The 18374-nt window shown below is 40.8% G+C and overlaps 1 protein-coding gene across 1 annotated transcript; it reads right to left on the bottom strand.

Moving 5' to 3' along the window:
- Positions 1–2651: 2651 nt before the first annotated feature.
- LOC124881049 lies at positions 2652–17186 on the bottom strand. Its single transcript, XM_047386536.1, has 4 exons — positions 17124–17186; positions 4180–4235; positions 3571–3932; positions 2652–2821 (listed from the first exon to the last, which is right to left on the bottom strand). Exons 1-4 carry the CDS (start codon positions 17184–17186, stop codon positions 2652–2654), a joined length of 651 nt encoding a protein of 216 aa, XP_047242492.1.
- Between the last annotated feature and the right edge of the window lie 1188 nt (positions 17187–18374).

Here is an 18374-nt window from a genome sequence, read left to right as displayed (position 1 = left end):
ACACAGCCTTGGGGGGAACCGGTGCTGATGGTCAGGGAGTCAGAGACATGCTTCCCCAGCCTCACGCGCTGCTTCCTGTCAGACAGGAAGTCAGTGATCCACCTGCAGGTGGAGTCGGGCACACTCAGCTGGGAGAGCTTCTCCTGGAGCAGAGCTGGGACGATGGTGTTGAAGGCAGAGCTGAAATCCACAAACAGGATCCTGGCGTAGGTTCCTGTGGAGTCCAGGTGCCGGAGGATGAAGTGAAGGGCTAGGTTGACTGCATCATCTACAGACCTGTTGGCTCTGTAGGCAAACTGCAGGGGGTCCAGGAGGGGGTCGGTGAAGAGATGGTTTCATCATTTTCTTTTTATTGTTTATGGATGTGATGCTTTTTCTTGCTTTCTACTCATTAACTCTGTATTTTAAAGAATGAATTTTTACTCCATTCACTGATTCAAGTCAATTCACAGCTCAGAAATATAGAAGGTTTAAAAAATTAAGATGATTTTCTTTTTTTAAATAAAAATACAACAAGCTTTTTATCTCAGAGTCTTCATCAGAAATATAAACTACTGGACGTTATGGAAGAGTTTAGATTGAAGCAGAAATCAACAAGTGTTACATTCTTCATATAGACGTCAGGATGAGGAGATGATATCAGATGTTCTCAGTCAGCCTGGTTTCAACCTGCTGATCAGATGAAGCTGCTGCTTTAATCCAGGAGGAGAAGATGGAAACCAACCTGTCAGAGTTTCCTGGAGGAACTTGTTGAACTTTATTTATTCTGAGCTGAGCTGTTTTCACTTTGAATTTTCTTCTCACTCAGTGTCTTTAAATCATCACTTCTCCATGGAGCTGCTCTGTAAAATGTGTCCTTTCTTTCATGATTTATTCAATATTTTTAAGTATTTTTTTGCACAGTTTTTCATTTACGGTTAAAACATTATTCATACCTCTGGTAGATTTAGGGTTCAACATATTTATAAGTTAGTTTCTAACAGGAATCAACATCTCAGAAGATGATAAATTCAGAAGCTCTGAGTTTCAGAGCTTAAAAACAGCCACCAGCTCTAAAACATGAAGAGTTTTAACATCAATCTGCAGCAATGAGCAACAAGAAAACAGTTTTACCATCAAACAGGATGAAAAGTGAAGCAGAGAGATTCTAGTTTACTGTGATGAACCTGAAGGAAGTTCTGGTCTCGAGGCTTGGAGACTCCAGAGAGTTTGGACTGATTCTGTTCATTTCATGGATTTACCTCAGTTTAGGTTTCTAAAGATGATCTCTGTCCTGTCTGACAGCTGAAGGAAACCTGAGCCTCCATCTCAGAGAACATCATGTCTCATCATGTTCTGCAGCTCCCACAGCTGGGTGATCCTCTAGGTCAAAGGTCACAGCGACCAGAACCAAACAGATATCATCAATATATTTACCAACTAAATAATTAGTTAAACCACAAAATTAAGATCAAACAACCTTTAAGAAAAGGTATTACAACTAATTACATAAGTGCTCACTGATCATTTATGTCTGGAACAAATAAGCATAAGTAAAGAAAAGTTTTTGTTGCCTCTTTACTTCTAAATACTTCTAAAGTAAACTAATAACAATAAAGACAAAGGCCCTGAGGAATGAGACAACTTCAGTTAGTGAGATTATAGCACCACCATGTGGCCAAAAGGAGACATTTCAGCTGAGAGACAGAGCTGAGAGCTCATCTGCTGCTCAGTGAATCTTTATTTTACTTCCTGTCTGGATCTTCATGAATTTGACTCATTTTGATGAACATTATTCCTCCTGAAGTCTGGTCTCCTCAGCTTCATTGATTCATTTTCTAACAGCTGGATAATAAAGTTTATTATCGAGGCTCCAGATGAACTCTGCTGCTTCTTGTCATCTTCTGTCTGATCAAAATACTTCAACTAAAAAGTTTCAACATCTGGATTCATGTAAACGGAGATTTATTACCATAAGATGAAGAACATTGCAGGAAAATGAATCATTTTAACAAACTGTTGACATCAACATTCAGACTCAGATGAACTGGTTTCATCAGAGCTTCCTGATCAAAGCACCAGTTTAACCAGCTGATCTGAACCAGTTAATCTGGAGCTAAATGTTAATCATGTGACTCTAATCAGACGCTGCAGCTCTATGAAGCTGAATGATGCTGATAAAATAAAGGTCATGAAAATAATGACTTTTATTTTACATTAAACATGTAATTAGAGTCCTGACAACATCTTTCTATTAAACTGGTTTATTTACAACATTTTAACACCATAAACACAGAAAATGAAGCAGCTGAAATGATTTGATCACAGTAAACCTCTCTCAGCTGTTACAGCTTTACACACAATAACTGTATGGTTCTGGTTGGGTCCACAGAACCTTTTAGAATAGCAGCTGGAAACCACAGAGGGAGCGACCCACTGTTATTTTCCTTTGGACAGATGAAACCAGATGTTTGGTCATAAAGCACAGAGGAAACTAAACACCATAGCAGCACAAACACCAACTGTCAAGCACAGCGGTGGAGAGGTAATGATCTGGGCTGGTCTGCAGCAGCAGGACCTGGACAACTTCAGGTCTTTAAATCAACCAAGAACTCCTCTGTAGACCAAAGTGATGAAGAGTCCAATGTGAGGACATCTGTCCTACAGCAGCTTCAGGAACCTTCAGGGTTCTGATAAACAACTGAACTTAGGAGGAGTTTGACCATCAGAGCTGCTGCTGCTGCTGCTGTTAGTCCCAGTAAAACATAGAGGAAGATCCATCCTGGACCTTCTGGTTCTGGATCCACAGTCGGTCTCTGGGTTTGGGAGACATCAGCAGCTGCTGAAAGGACAAAACAATGAAGGAGATTTATGGAAATACTAAACATTTCACTCAGAATGAGAAAAAGTTCCTGATCTGCTGTCAGAGAAACTGTTCCTGCAACATTTGATCTGGTTTTGGTTTGTTTTCATATTTTATAACTTTGGAATTTAGAGAAACCTGCAGAAGAATAAAGTGTAACAAGAAAGCATTAAACAAACATGAAACTATAGAAACAACAACAGAGACACTTGGTTCTGATTAAACCTGGATAAACTGGGTCGGTTCTGCTCACAAACCCACAGTAACATGGAGACTTTTCATCAACCTCTGACTCTCTGAGGGAAACACAGTTAGGATTTTTCCCTCCATCTGATTTTCCTCAAACTGAATCAGAGGAAAAAATATTCAGAATGAAAAAGTCCAACAGAACCAGAGAGAAATGATTTCTGAAAAAAACACAAAGTTTAAATATTTGTTACTTTTTATCAGAAGAACTTTAAATGGACTGAACTTATATTTCACCTTTCCAGTCATACTGACCACTCAAAGTGCTTTTCACTAGTTACCACATTCACCCAGAGGTCCTCACTAACGCACACATTCATACATAGAAACTTTGAGGTTAAGTGCCTTGCTCAGGGGCATATTGACATGTGGCAGGAGGAAGCTGGAATCAAACCCACAACCTTGAGATTTCAAGATATCTACTCTCATCACTGAGCCACAGTCACCACTTTAAAGGTTCAGTTGATGCAGCAGAAACTCACCAGAGACGTTGAGGCGACATCTTCCAGAACCAGAACCTTCATCATTCATCACGTCACACGGATACAGACCAGAGTCTTCAGTCCTCAGTCTGGACACATGGAGTCTGATTCGTCCTTCTCTGAGGACGTCTTTGTCACTCTGGACTCGTCCTGAAAACTGTTCATCCTGAGACTCTGACACCTCAACACCTTCATGGACCTGATACAGAACCAGTTCTCTGGGAGGGGCTATAAGTTCACAGAGGATAAAAGTTGTCTCCAGGATCCATGAGGTCTGGTGGTGAAGGTCCACTCCAGAGTGATGTTGTGGTTCTCCTCTGCCTGATAGCAGCTCTGTGTCCCATTCACTACAAATGTTGCTGCTGAGGAGACAGAGAGGGAAAGAGAGGAGCAGACACACTGAGAACTGGAACATGGGAGTCTTTAAACTACATCTCTAGAGGTTTCTGTCACATGATGGTCTCTGTGCTGTCAGAGCTCTGCTTGATTCTCTTCAAGTAAAACTGCTTGATCAAATGCAGCTGGAGGATTGAAGTGTTACCTTCACTGACAGACTTTTCACTGATTATTGATGGATTTAGACTGAACAAAGAGAAGATGGAAACTGACCACAGAGACATGAGTTGAGGATGATGAGCAGCAGGATCCTGCAGATCATCTTCTCCCTGTGAGAGGAGACAGAGGAGAAGAGTCAGCAACACATCAGCTCCAACCTCTCTAGGAGGCAACAAGGAACATCTGAAGTCCTTTCTCAGAAAATAAAAATGTTTAGAAAAAGATCATTACTGCAACCTTGTGGTGATAAACAAATACAGAAGTGATAGACCTCAGGACATTTTTCCATTTTCTGCAGCTGCTAACCTAAAACAACTTCTAAGTTAAATCAGTCTGTTATAATTCATGAAGAAGAAGCATCTGTGAAATCTAGAAATCACTGAAATATTGTTCAGTTTTCTTTCTTTTATAGGGTGTTTGAGGATGTTGACAGGGGGGACATGGTTGGAAACCCCTTGCAAAACGAAATAGATGAATTGTAGCGTATTTGGATTGATTATATAGATTCACACGACGTTAATGAAGTACAAGAATGTCTGGAAAATGCTGTCAAAGTGAAGGGAAATACATATAACCAGGAGCGTAGTTAGACCTGGGTGGGCTTCTTGATAAAAGACATTTAGAAATATTAAAAAGATGCAGCCACAAAATGGTACTGGACTTCACATTTTTATTTAAAAACAATCAGCTTTTTAACTTGTGTTCCATATACTCACGTCTCGCTCCCCAATAACCTGACAATGAGGTAAAAGAAGAAGACAGAAAATAGTTATTTGCGAACTTGTGGCTCATTTCAGAGCAACAACCGTGGAGCCAATAGAAGAGTGGGAGGCTGGTGCTGGTTTGTTCAGGAACAGGTGGAAGCAAAGCGGTATAACCCAGACGAAGATAGTAATAAAACCTGAATGCTAACTTGGAAATGGGCTAAAACCTTTGTCAGCAAAATTCAGATTAAGTTCTTTTCTAAATACCTCAAAATGTGTCATTATTTGCTTCAACAAAATGGTTTTTCTTCAGACCTAAACTCTGTTTCTCCTTGTCCTTCATTCAGCTTCTAACAAAAATAAACAGTACAATTATTGCAAACCTTTTTTTGTCCAAAATAATTTACATTCAGTCTAAAACCAGCCGAGACAGAGAACTGGTACAATATGTCCTATATTATTTTAATGTTAAATTACCTATAAATTGTCAGAGGGTGTGTTGAATAAGGGCAAATATGCACGAAATGTGGAGGAAAAGGCAGAGAAAAATCAGAAGCGTTTAATGCAGCTGCTTGCGTGACAAGGAACTAAACACAGACACCGAGGTGTCGCTTTCACCACCGTACATCCACCCTAATAATCTGATTACTGAGGCCATGGTTAGAAGAGATAGATTATTAGCTGGTATAACTTTAGCATTGGGAGATTTCGGACAACCTTTGGGTCGCAGCACTACACGTAGTAATCTCTAGGTTATTGAGAATGTGGCCCACACCTCTCATCAATGCAACACCTTATTTTTCTGTGGCTGGAGACGTGCTGTGTGACATGTTCCCATCTAAAATTCAGACACCGTGCTTTAATTTTTCTGAGACGGGCGAACACATGTTGTTTCTCAAATCGGGTTCTCAAACAGCAGCTCCAGGACTGCATGTTGCCAGCGGAGGTGGTTTCTGATTACAGCCCGGACAGCAACCGCGTGTATTGAAGCTACCAACTTTATTCCTTTACATCTTGAAAAAAAAAAAAAAAAAAAGGTTTCGAAGTGAGTAAAATGAAAAACAGATCGAAGAATACAGGTTACTTTTTAGGAATAGTTATTTCAACAACAGGAACCCATATTGTTTCTGCACAAAAATCTGCCATTTTACATCATCCCAAACAAAGATTTGTGGTCATTTTTGGGTTTGACTGCCTGTTAGATATTAATTAGTCAACTAAGAGGCAAGAACGATACAGAGTCAGTTTTACTTGCAGCAAGTTTTACTTGCAGCAAGTGTTGGCACCCCTGTCTCTTTATTTATACATGCTGGTTCACACACAGTTCAACATACATTCAGGGTGTGTGTGTATGTGTGTGTGTGTGTGTGGGGGGGGTTTATGTGTCTTGATTTTAAACAGAGAGGTTGGTAGAGCAGCTCTTAGATGCTGCTGATAGAAGCATAACTCACTCCTGTCCCCCATCTCCCTTCCTGTGGCATGTAGGAGGGAAAGGCACTTAGAGAAGACATGAATGATAAACAATACAAACATTTTCAAACCCTAACACTGCCAATAGCTGAAACTATGTCCCTGAGTACACTGGTTTGACAGCACCACTGAGTCTTTTGGTAAAAAAGCACGGTTGGAAAAATCTTAATGCATCACTGAATTGGAACACAGACGCGAGGAATCGTTCATTGAGTTTAAACAGCTGCAGTAGTTTGCTGCACTATTGGCTCTTTCAGGATTACTGTCTGTCTTTTTTATTTAGATGTTTCTGTAACAACAAAGTTGTTGCAGAAAAAGGGGGATATAGAGGTGATTCAGTATGTTAGATGTATGCTAGATAATATGGAAAAAGACATGTTGATATGAAACAATGGTTGAGAAGTGGATTTGTGACTGCAGCACAGAAGCCAATCAAACATGAAAATTAAATGAGATTTATGGCTCGAGCTTTGTTGTTGCCTAAAAAGTAGCAGGTTATGCACGCAGCTTCAATTTGGTAAGTGTTGAAGCTGAGACCTTTGAACATCTAAACTTGGAAAAAATCAAACAACATCACAAAAGGGGTTCTCCCATTGAGGAACTTACTGTGTGGAAGAGAAAAGGCCCTGGTGATAAAAGTTGTGAAGCCACCAAAAATGAGAGAACACATTTCGGAAGAGGCACATGGAACATCACATGTAGGTATTTTGCAGGTGCCTATCAATCCAGAACAATGGTGGCACCCATGTTTAAAAGATATGGTGAGAGAGAAGATCAAGAACTGTTCTATTTGCGGACAATTTAATCCAAAACCTACTGTACATCCATTTCCAGGTAAGTTTAAAAACTACACCCAACCTGGGAAGGAGATCATCATTGACTACACAGACATGATATCCACAGCGAGAGCATATATACAGGTTGGTCTGTGTGGATGGATATTCAGGATGGCCTGAGGCATGGCTCACAAGAAAGGAAGACAGTAAGTCTGTGGTAAAATGTTTAATTAATCATTACATTCCCAGACATGGCTCCCGGAAAAGATAAGATCTTATAATGGAACTCATTTCAGGAGCAAAGATCTGCAACAGGTGGAGCAAATGTTGGAACTACAACATGATTTCGGTACAGTATATCATCCTCAGTCACAGGGCAAGGTTGAAAGAGTGAACCAAACATTGAAAACGAAATTGGCTAAAATCTGTTCACAGACCAAATTAAATTGAGTGGATGCTTTGCCAGATGCTTTAATGTCTGTCAGGATGTCTGTTAATTAGTCCACAGGTTACACCCCACATGAACTACAGACTGGGACCAGCACAGCGGATACCAGGACAAACAGGTGAATTTGCACAATTATCTTCTAACACGTTCTTTAATGAGTTACAGATCCTATCGGCAGAATTTTCCAGAGAACCTGAGGAAACAAGAGGTCCCCTGTGGTACCAGGAGTCAACTGGGTGTAGCTCAAAGTCATCATCAAGCCAGGAACCCAGGTTCACAGGCCCGTTCCAAGTCCTGGAAAGAACATCTCATGCCGTCTGAGAGGAAAAGGAGAAATCTGGTACCATTGGAGCCAGTGTGCACCAGCTGAGGAGCCTACAAAGTCACAGGCACCAGAGGTGTCAAAAAGGGGCATAATAAATCCCCTGGAGGCTCACCGGTGTGATCGCACTGGGCTGAAAAGGATTTATCCACTACAGAGACTTTTCTTTTAGTTTTCAAGATTAAAAGAAGAGGATTTATCCACTCCAGAGACTTTTCTTTTAGTTTTCAAGATTAAAAGAAGAGGATTTATCCACTCCAGAGACTTTTTCTTTTGGTTTTCAAGAGGATTTATCCACTACAAGGAGTCATTCGATTCAACTAATCAACAGATAGATTCAGGATTGGAAATTGGAACATATGTAACTCTTGATTTTGATTATGTGATCATTGAATGTGGTGTTTTTCTTTTTTCCTGTCAATTAATCTTTGGAGCATTGGTTATGCTATTGTTCTTTTATGTACTTGATGTATGACTTTGAATCAACATTTCTTGAGTAAGTCCCACAGTGTGTGAAGGTTATAAGCTCCTGGGTAAGTGGAATTGATCTGATCCAAAAAATAAAAATGGTGATGCATGGTTGGGATGTTAGTTTTAAATGGAAATGTGGGGAAGGAGGTTTAATAATGACACTTGTGGGAATAATTGTATTCTTGGTGTGTGATGTTTTCCAGAGTGGTGAGCATCCCTCCAGTCCCAATTTCCGTAGCCGTCGTCATCCACTCCGGAAAATGACTGAAATATCGGATACATGCATTAAAAGACATGGAGGTATTGAACTAGATTATGGACTTGGTTTAGACACCACGTTTCAGTTTGATCTCTGTTCTGTGTTTACATGTGAGGGTAGTGAGCTAGCCTGGACTAAATATAATGTGTATCTGAGTATCTATCAGAAAGGTGCGGTGGATGGTATGGAGAACATCGGCATGCCAGCCCAGGGTTTTGTCATTGGGGACACTAAACAGGGATGAATACTGTCAGATAATCCATATGCAGAACCATTTCAGCATTTGGTGACCTTGGGTAGAGGACAAGCGAAGGGTAAATTGACAACTGGAGGTATTAATCCAATATTACTCAGCATTGGGAGAATACAACCCCCACCACAACCCTAATATTACAATAAGGCCACCTACTCTTAGATGTGGAAATATGAGTTCCGATTTTATATGTATTTAGGAGTAGATTTGCCAGGATGGATCGCACGAGATCAGGGTTGAATTGTTAGAATTAATCTTGTTTCTGTTATGGCCAAAGGTGATAAAGAGAAAACTCCTGTGGTTCAGATAGACTATAACACCTTAACACCGGAAGATGTTATCCAAGGGGCTCTGGGATTTACAGAGTCCAATTTCTGGTTGACGTGGATGGCTCAGACAGCACGTGAGTCGGCCATGAGGAATTGTATAGCATGTGCGGCTGCTAGACCCACTCTGGTCACTGTACCTGCTCCCATATATGAGAGGATGGATCCACTAGGATTTAAATGTATGATTCTGTTAACTCATGGTAAAGAAAACCCTGCATGTCATACCTTAGCAAAGATGTTTCCGGTTATTAGTAATAGCTCACTGGTAGGCCCTTTTTCTCCTCAGAGTGAGGGATATGATTATCCCTGTTTCAATTTTACCGGGGTTACAGAAGAACCACAGTTAAAATTGGGAATTGTCTTTCCACCATGGTGCAACAAAACTTACCCAGGTGGCATTGTAGGACACTGGGCCCAAGAAGGTTTATATTACTGTTGTGGTGTAAGTGTTTTATTAGCCCACATTTCCCCTAAGGCAGTAGGAAGCTGTGCAATGGTTGTGGCTAGTGGCTCCATTACTTCTGTGGGGGGAGAAATCACCACATGGAGGAAAGGTGAGGAAGACCAGATCCTTTGATCTTATGGACAGCTCGTTAACTTATATTGATGCAATTGGTATCCCACGTGGGTTCCTGACAGGATAAATTAGTTGACCAAGTGGCAGCTGTGTTTGAAAATTTACCGGTAATTTCAGCAGTTTTTCCTGTAACCCCAAATAAAAATGTAGACCGGATCAATTACATACATTACAATGTCTTAAGGTTGGCAAATCTGACACGAGATGCGGTTGAAGGGTTGGCAGAACAGTTGGCGCCTACTTCTCTTATGGCTGTGCAGAATAGATTGGCTCTGGACATGTTGTTGGCTGAAAAGGGGGGTGTGTGTGTGTACAATATTTGGTGACATGTGCTCCAATTCTGCTCCTGATGGTTCAGGGACTCGAGCATTAGAAGGCTTACATACTAAGAAAATGCATGAATATTCAGGAATTGGCGGGGGACTGGAGAGGTGGTTCACCAACACCTTTGGTATGTATCTCATTGCTGAATTCATTGTCTGTATTTTTGGTATTCTAGTAACATATGGATGTTTTTGTGTGCCATGTATTCGCTCCCTTACAGTAAGACTCATAATGTCAACTATTGAAAAAGGGGCACTCACTCATCAGCCACCTCCATATACAGGTCCTTCTCAAAATATTAGCATATTGTGATAAAGTTCATTATTTTCCATAATGTCATGATGAAAATTTAACATTCATATATTTTAGATTCATTGCACACTAACTGAAATATTTCAGGTCTTTTATTGTCTTAATACGGATGATTTTGGCATACAGCTCATGAAAACCCAAAATTCCTATCTCACAAAATTAGCATATCATTAAAAGGGTCTCTAAACGAGCTATGAACCTAATCATCTGAATCAACGAGTTAACTCTAAACACCTGCAAAAGATTCCTGAGGCCTTTAAAACTCCCAGCCTGGTTCATCACTCAAAACCCCAATCATGGGTAAGACTGCCGACCTGACTGCTCTCCAGAAGGCCACTATTGGCACCCTCAAGCAAGAGGGTAAGACACAGAAAGAAATTTCTGAACGAATAGGCTGTTCCCAGAGTGCTGTATCAAGGCACCTCAGTGGGAAGTCTGTGGGAAGGAAAAAGTGTGGCAGAAAACGCTGCACAACGAGAAGAGGTGACCGGACCCTGAGGAAGATTGTGGAGAAGGGCCGATTCCAGACCTTGGGGGACCTGCAGAAGCAGTGGACTGAGTCTGGAGTAGAAACATCCAGAGCCACCGTGCACAGGCGTGTGCAGGAAATGGGCTACAGGTGCCGCATTCCCCAGGTCAAGACACTTTTGAACCAGAAACAGCGGCAGAAGCGCCTGACCTGGGCTACAGAGAAGCAGCACTGGACTGTTGCTCAGTGGTCCAAAGTACTTTTTTCAGATGAAAGCAAATTCTGCATGTCATTCGGAAATCAATATGCCAGAGTCTGGAGGAAGACTGGGGAGAAGGAAATGCCAAAATGCCAGAAGTCCAGTGTCAAGTACCCACAGTCAGTGATGGTCTGGGGTGCCGTGTCAGCTGCTGGTGTTGGTCCACTGTGTTTTATCAAGGGCAGGGTCAATGCAGCTAGCTATCAGGAGATTTTGGAGCACTTCATGCTTCCATCTGCTGAAAAGCTTTATGGAGATGAAGATTTCATTTTTCAGCACGACCTGGCACCTGCTCACAGTGCCAAAACCACTGGTAAATGGTTTACTGACCATGGTATCACTGTGCTCAATTGGCCTGCCAACTCTCCTGACCTGAACCCCATAGAGAATCTGTGGGATATTGTGAAGAGAACGTTGAGAGACTCAAGACCCAACACTCTGGATGAGCTAAAGGCCGCTATCGAAGCATCCGGGGCCTCCATAAGACCTCAGCAGTGCCACAGGCTGATTGCCTCCATGCCGCGCCGCATTGAAGCAGTCATTTCTGCAAAAGTATTCCCGACCAAGTATTGAGTGCATAACTGTACATGATTATTTGAAGGTTGACGTTTTTTGTATTAAAAACACTTTTCTTTTATTGGTCAGATGAAATATGCTAATTTTGTGAGATACGAATTTTGGGTTTTCATGAGCTGTATGCCAAAATCATCCGTATTAAGACAATAAAAGACCTGAAATATTTCAGTTAGTGTGCAATGAATCTAAAATATATGAATGTTAAATTTTCATCATGACATTATGGAAAATAATGAACTTTATCACAATATGCTAATATTTTGAGAAGGACCTATAATATGATGCAAAATGTTGTTGCTGAAGGTTGGGAATTAATGGCCCAGTTGTAATTCATGGTTTTCCTTTGTCACTTCGCAGAGTACTAATCTTTTGGTGTGCATTTGTTACTATAATTCCTACATTTTTGAATATTGATCTCTTTTGCAGAGGTCAAAAGGGGGAATTGTTGAGAATTAAAATCATGTAATTTCATGCTATTAGTTTAGTTTGCATGTGAGAATATTAAACTGAGATTTAACATGAGTGAGCCTTGGGGAGAGAGTACAGATCACAGCAGGGGTCAGGGTGAAACAGGGGTTAGAAGGGTCTCGGCAGCTGCAAGCCGTAAAAGCTGGCTGTAGGGACAATAAAGCAATAAATGTCAACTTTTGGCCATGGTATAGATGCCACAAGGGAGCTTGGCTGATTTACAACACCTGACGGAAAAAGGGAAGGCACAGTCAGTAAGCTTTGAAGTCAACAGTATAAAGATGGACCTGAAACTTGTAATGACAGAGACATCTGGGTAAAGACAGCCATGCTTTGCTGAAAATTGATCTCTCTCCGTAAGGGCCCTTATGTAAATTTTCTTTTCTTATGTAATTTTCTTTCATTGTGTTATTTTGTATATTCATTTTGCATTAGAAATCATTGGACTTATTATCTTCCAAATTAAACTTGCGTTAATCTTAATTTCCTGCTCTTCATCTGTTCTTTCTCACGACATCCGGACTGGGAAACGTTGAGGCCGCAAGAACATCAGTGATAGCATTATTTTTCCTCAACAATTGTTTATTTTTTATACATTTCTTTCATCACAAATCATGATTTTTTTCAATAGCTTTTAGGTCACATGACCCAATGATACAAAACTAATGTGAAATCATTCTACTAGACCAGGGGTCAACCCGGTTGGCTCTCTCATCCCCCTGGTATTTTGCACATTCCTCAGCATGTTTAGTTGAATAATGATGTTTCAGGTTGTATTCCTTGTGCACTGCAACTTTTTCAGTGCAAATAAGGCATGTCGGGATGCCCCTGTGCTCAACAAAGAAATAATGCGTCTCCCACCTTTGCTAATATTGTCTGTGCTCGTCACCTATCTTTCTCTTCACTGCAGGCTTTGGCTTTGACAAAGACATGATGAGGGTGTGACAAAATTTTGTTTATTCCACTTGGCGTTGCTCTTGTTCCACGTTTCATAGAAGTCTTTAGCCAGCTAGCGACGCATTGAGTACGTCTCGACGCGTGATGTCATTTCCGCTTCTACTTGTCACAACAGCGCGCCGGATGACAAACAGCCCGGTAGCAGTCGCCTTTCTCCGCGTTTGATTGTGGCATTTGTTGATGGTAGAAAGTACCTGAATGGCTACCGGACTGTTCGTCATCCGCCACACTGTTGTTACAAGCGGAATGTGCATGAAGTCGGTGTAGCTTAGCCTAGAACCGAATGTCAGCCACGACGAGGAACGGCGGGCGGGACTTCCTTCAGAGGTCCACTCCCCCTGCGGGCCGCACTAATATTATACTTTCATATCACGGTGGGGGCCACAAGATATTTGCCGCGAGAATGAGACCTCTGCTCTACACCTTGTATGTGCAGTCAATAAAACTTTATTTATTTCTACTGTAGCTTTAAAATCATCTAAAACAACTAATATCAGAAAACCATGTTTATATAATAATAAATCACATGATGAGACAGAGATGTTAAAGTTGGCAAAGTTGAACTTAAAAGAGATATTTTTATTTCTTCAAAACTGGTCAGGTTTAATAAAAGTTATGACAAAAACTGTCATGATTCCAGCCCTTCAGCTCACCTTGACTGTGCTGATTACTCATTGCCTTCACCTGCACTGGGCTGCTCCTATTTAATCAGCTGCTCGTCACCAGCTCAGTGCGAGATCGTCTATTGCCTCTGTCACAGCTTTCAAGCCTTGATTCATGTTTCAAGAGTTTTTTTTGGTTATCTGATCCTGCCTGTTTTTTGACCACAGATTTCTGCCTTGTCCTTCTGCTGTTTGGAAAAGTCCTGACCTCACGTTGCTGAAACCTGCCTGTCTCTGACTCTGTCTCTGGATTACTGGACTATCCCTGCCTGAAACCCTCCAGTGCTTTACCTTGGATTGTCTCCCGCTTCTGCATCTGGTTGGTGGAAATATTCTCTGTCTCCTGTTTGTTCCTGGAACCCCCGAGACCTGTTGTCCATTTCCCCTTCCTCCCCGGCTGGATTTCAATTCCCTGATAAACCTCCATTCCTGTCCTTCCTGTCTGACCGCTTCAGTGGAACCTCTTCTACCCAATTATTATTATTATTTTTTATATTAAAACTTTTGGTTAACCATTCTCTTGTCTGGCTGCGTTTTGGGTTCTGGTTGAGTTGCATCATCGTTACAAACACTTTATAAACTTTATTATCACTGCCTTCATCAAAGTTGTTTGGTTGTTAGTAATTTGCTCAGCTGTAAAATGGTGTTTATTCTGATCTGTGCTTTGCTCCTTGGTCATTATATGTCGCCTTCTGAGATAATTTAACAAGTTCACTTTGTACAGTATTTATTTCAAGCCTATAAAGTTACTGAAAATGAAATGGTTTATGTTAATAAGCTGCTGTTCTTCATTTTTTAACATTTGTTTTGCAGCTTTAGTGGACTTTAATTAGTCAGTTTATGAAAGAAGCCGTTATGTTCGGTATTTAAACAGGAACTCCATCCTCTGAATCTTTCCTTGGACAAAATTCAAAAACCAAAAGCGAAAAGTTTATCATATCACTAATTTAACTCAGCCCTCTCGCGACACAAATTAAATAATAATGCCTTTCTGTTTATTTAGGATTTTTGACATTTTAATTTTAATTTGTATCTTGCTGTTTCTCTTTTTGTTTCCTTTATTATAATGTTGATGTTATCGGAATAGGTATGTGTAGACCTCCTTAATTTGTATGTATTTATGTTTTATTTTTTGTAGTGTATTACATAATCTAAACATCTTTCTACATGGCAATAGAATAGGAAGATTTAGAGAATGTATTAGGAGGTGTGATGGTTTCTATGTTATCCTTGAATATGTTTTATCATTTGAGTTTGTCATTGTGATTGTTATAAATAAAGTACTAAAAAAAAGGTCAGTTTATGAAAGTAGGCCAACAGGAAATGGGGTGAAGAGAGGAGGAAGACGACATGCAGCACAGGTCGCTGTGGCTGGGACTTGAACCAGTGGAACCAAGGGCTGAAGCCTCTATATTTACACTCCACCACTGCGCCAGCAAAAGCCAGCAATCCCAACAAGAGACAAATTGAATGACACATCCAAAAATGCCACCAGACAAAACATTAAGCCCATTAATTGCTGTACAGATATGTGACATTATGTTTATTTTTACTGGAATCTTTGGTCTGACTCTTCTTGCTCCTTTAAATGTTTTGAAGGGCCCAACGAATAAGATGAATTTAAAAAAGCAATGTTGACAAAAATAAATAATTCCCTAGTAGTTGTCAAAGTTTATCTGCTCGGATAAAAAATGCAAAATATGTCATTTCATCCTAAAGGTAAAATAGTTTTTAATAAATCTTCATGATAATTTAGATCATACAATAAAGATTTAAAAGAAAAAACATCTATTACCTAAATTTAGTTTGCAAGACAAACTTACTCTTATCCTTCTGACATCTTCCCTTTTTCCAAACAGAATAACACCGGTGACAAAATGATTCATTATGAAGATAGAAGATTCTAGGTTAGAATAGATGACCCTTTAACACAATCTGAAGAGGTTGTGTTGTCACCTCTCATGATTTTTGAGAAATAAATTCCTGAAAGTGACACAAATGCAAATACTGGATGAGCATTAGTAGGTACTATTTCTCCAAACATCTACAGTAAAATTATTAAATATTTATTTTTTACATAAACATGTATGTGAAAGTTGTAAATATATAATTAATATGAATGTTCTGAATGTTACCTTTTTGTTATCCTCTTAATTTCTCAACCGTTGACTGGATTGGCGTCTGGTCTGCTCTCTTACCGTAATGCACCTTGTATGTGTGAAGCTAATCTTTAACAGAGAGCTAACGTCGGCTAGTGTGACCGCATATTTCTGACTGTCTGTTCAATTGACCTCAGTCTATTTGCTGCACCATCAGAAGTGTGTATTTGGCCACAGATGATCTGACTAAATCAAGGAGGGATTCTTCAACATTGCAGGTAACATGAATTAGGCTACAAGTCACAAAAGAAACTTTAGAACAGGTGGACTACTTCTCTCTCTCTCTTATACAGGACTCCCTGATGTTATTGGTGTGCTGGACGGCACACCTTAAAATAAAACACCCCTCTGGTGCACATGAGGGGGATTTAGTTAACAGAAAATCCTTTCATAGTATCAACATTCAGGTAAGAGTGAATTATGGTTAGGTCTACTGTCAACTACATACATTTATTATGTGCATTAAATGATCTTACATCTCTTCTTGCTTCAGATGATCTGTGATACTGACTGCATCTTCAGCAACATTGAGGCTAAGTGACCTGGTTCAGTCCATGACTCCTGAATATATTTTGCCTCCACAATAAACCAGCGGCTGTCATAAGGTAAGAAACACAATTTATGTGGATAAGCATCTTGACCTTTGTCAAAACCTTTACACTCTGTAAAACAAACCATTACACTTTGTGTTCTCAGGTGAAGTCTCTGGTGTGCTGCTGGGAGACGAGGGTTATTCCTGTCAGACATTTTTACTGACTCCAGACAGAAGGACAACACACATATAATGTTACCTATGCAGGAACAAGGACCAGCATAGAAATGACAGTTGGGCTTCTTAAGTCTGGTTTCCAGTGTCTTCACCACCTGAGGGTCACCTGGACAGGGCCTGTGAAATCATTGTTGCTTGTGCTGTACTTCACAACATTGTCTGTCTCAGGAAGGAAAGGCTCCTAGGGTAGCCTTGGAGATGGACTGGGATAATCTGGCAACATTTCCTGATGGTGTTAGTGGCAGACTGGTCCGAGACCAGTATGTTATTAACCATTTCAGTTGATTGATTTCTTTTTGTGTGTGTATTCAACAAAAGAGATGATGTCACAATGTTTTTTGGTTCCTTTATTGTCGTTAGGTCACTTGTCTGCTGAGAGTGTGTGTTTAGGAGCCTATAGTCATGCTTACAGTGTGCATTGAAACGGGACTTACCTCTTTCTGTAGTTTCTGGATTACCAAGTCCAGTTTCTTCAGTGTTTTTGTTTTGATCTCCATATCCAAGTCCACTTCCTGCAGTTTGGGTTTGTGACATTTGATTTGTATGTCTGCCAACTTGTTTTTGTAAGTGGGTGCTGTAGAGACCTCTGATAGTTTGTGAATCCTGTCAAACACAATTAGTAGTGTATGAATTGTGTGGTAAGAGGATGCCCTTCACTATTTGTTAAATCCTACTGCTCCCCCCTGGTATTTACCCCACTAGGTCTATGTGTTAGAATCGCTCATATCTACTGTATTCTCACTTCTCTTACTCTACTGTTGAATATTGTTCCTCAAATGTGAGTGGCTTTGGATAAAAGCCTCTGCCAAATGAATAAATGTTCAGGAAACATATAATATCGCAGGTTGGCTCTCAAGTGGTACACATATAAGGGAACACTTAAACAACACAATATAACTCCAACTAAATCAAACTGTCCACTTAGGAAGCAACACTGATTAACTATCAGTTTCACATGTTGTTGTCTAAATGAAATAGACAACAGGGGGAAATCGTTGGTGATTAGTAAGAAACACTCAATAAAGGAGTGGTTCTGCAGGTGGGGACCACAGACCACTTCTCAGTACTGATGCTTTCTGGCTGATGTTTTGGTCACTTTTGAATGTTGGTGGTGCTTTCACACTCGTGGTAGCATGAGACGGACTCTACAACCCACACAAGTGGCTCAGGTAGTGCAGCTCATCCAGGATGGCACATCAATGTGAGCTGTGGCAAGAAGGTTTGCTGTGTCTGTCAGCGTAGCGTCCAGAGCCTGGAGGCGCTACCAGGAGACGTGGAGGAGGCCGTAGGAGGGCAACAACCCAGCAGCAGGACCGCTACCTCCACCTTTGTGGAAGGAGGAACAGGAAGAGCACTGCCAGAACCCTGCAAAATGACCTCCAGCAGGCCACAAATGTGCATGTGTCTGCACAAACGGTTAGAAACCAACTCCATGAGGATGGTATGAGGGCCCGACATCCACAAATGGGGGTTGTGCTCACAGACCAACACCGTGCAGGACGCTTGGCATTTACCAGGGAACACCAGGATTGGCAAATTCTCCACTGGTGCCCTGTGCTCTTCACAGATGAAAGCAGGTTCATACTGAGCACATGTGACAGACGTGACAGAGTCTGGAGACACCATGGAGAGTGATCTGCTGCCTGCAACATCCTTCAGCATGACTGGTTTGGCAGTGGGTCAGT

The sequence above is a fragment of the Girardinichthys multiradiatus genome, chromosome 14 (assembly GCF_021462225.1).
Source record: "Girardinichthys multiradiatus isolate DD_20200921_A chromosome 14, DD_fGirMul_XY1, whole genome shotgun sequence".
NCBI lineage: Eukaryota > Metazoa > Chordata > Actinopteri > Cyprinodontiformes > Goodeidae > Girardinichthys > Girardinichthys multiradiatus.
This window is presented reverse-complemented; position numbering and strand designations above follow the sequence as displayed.

Coding starts and splice junctions, on each gene's coding strand:
- LOC124881049 (XM_047386536.1), bottom strand. CDS start 17,186: ATGGAGATCAAAACAAAAACACTGAAGAAACTGGACTTGGTAATCCAG. Junction 4,236..17,123: donor TCCAGAAACTACAGAAAGAG/GTAAGTCCCGTT, acceptor CTCCTCTCACAG/GGAGAAGATGATCTGCAGGA. Junction 3,933..4,179: donor CCTCAACTCATGTCTCTGTG/GTCAGTTTCCAT, acceptor CTGTCTCCTCAG/CAGCAACATTTGTAGTGAAT.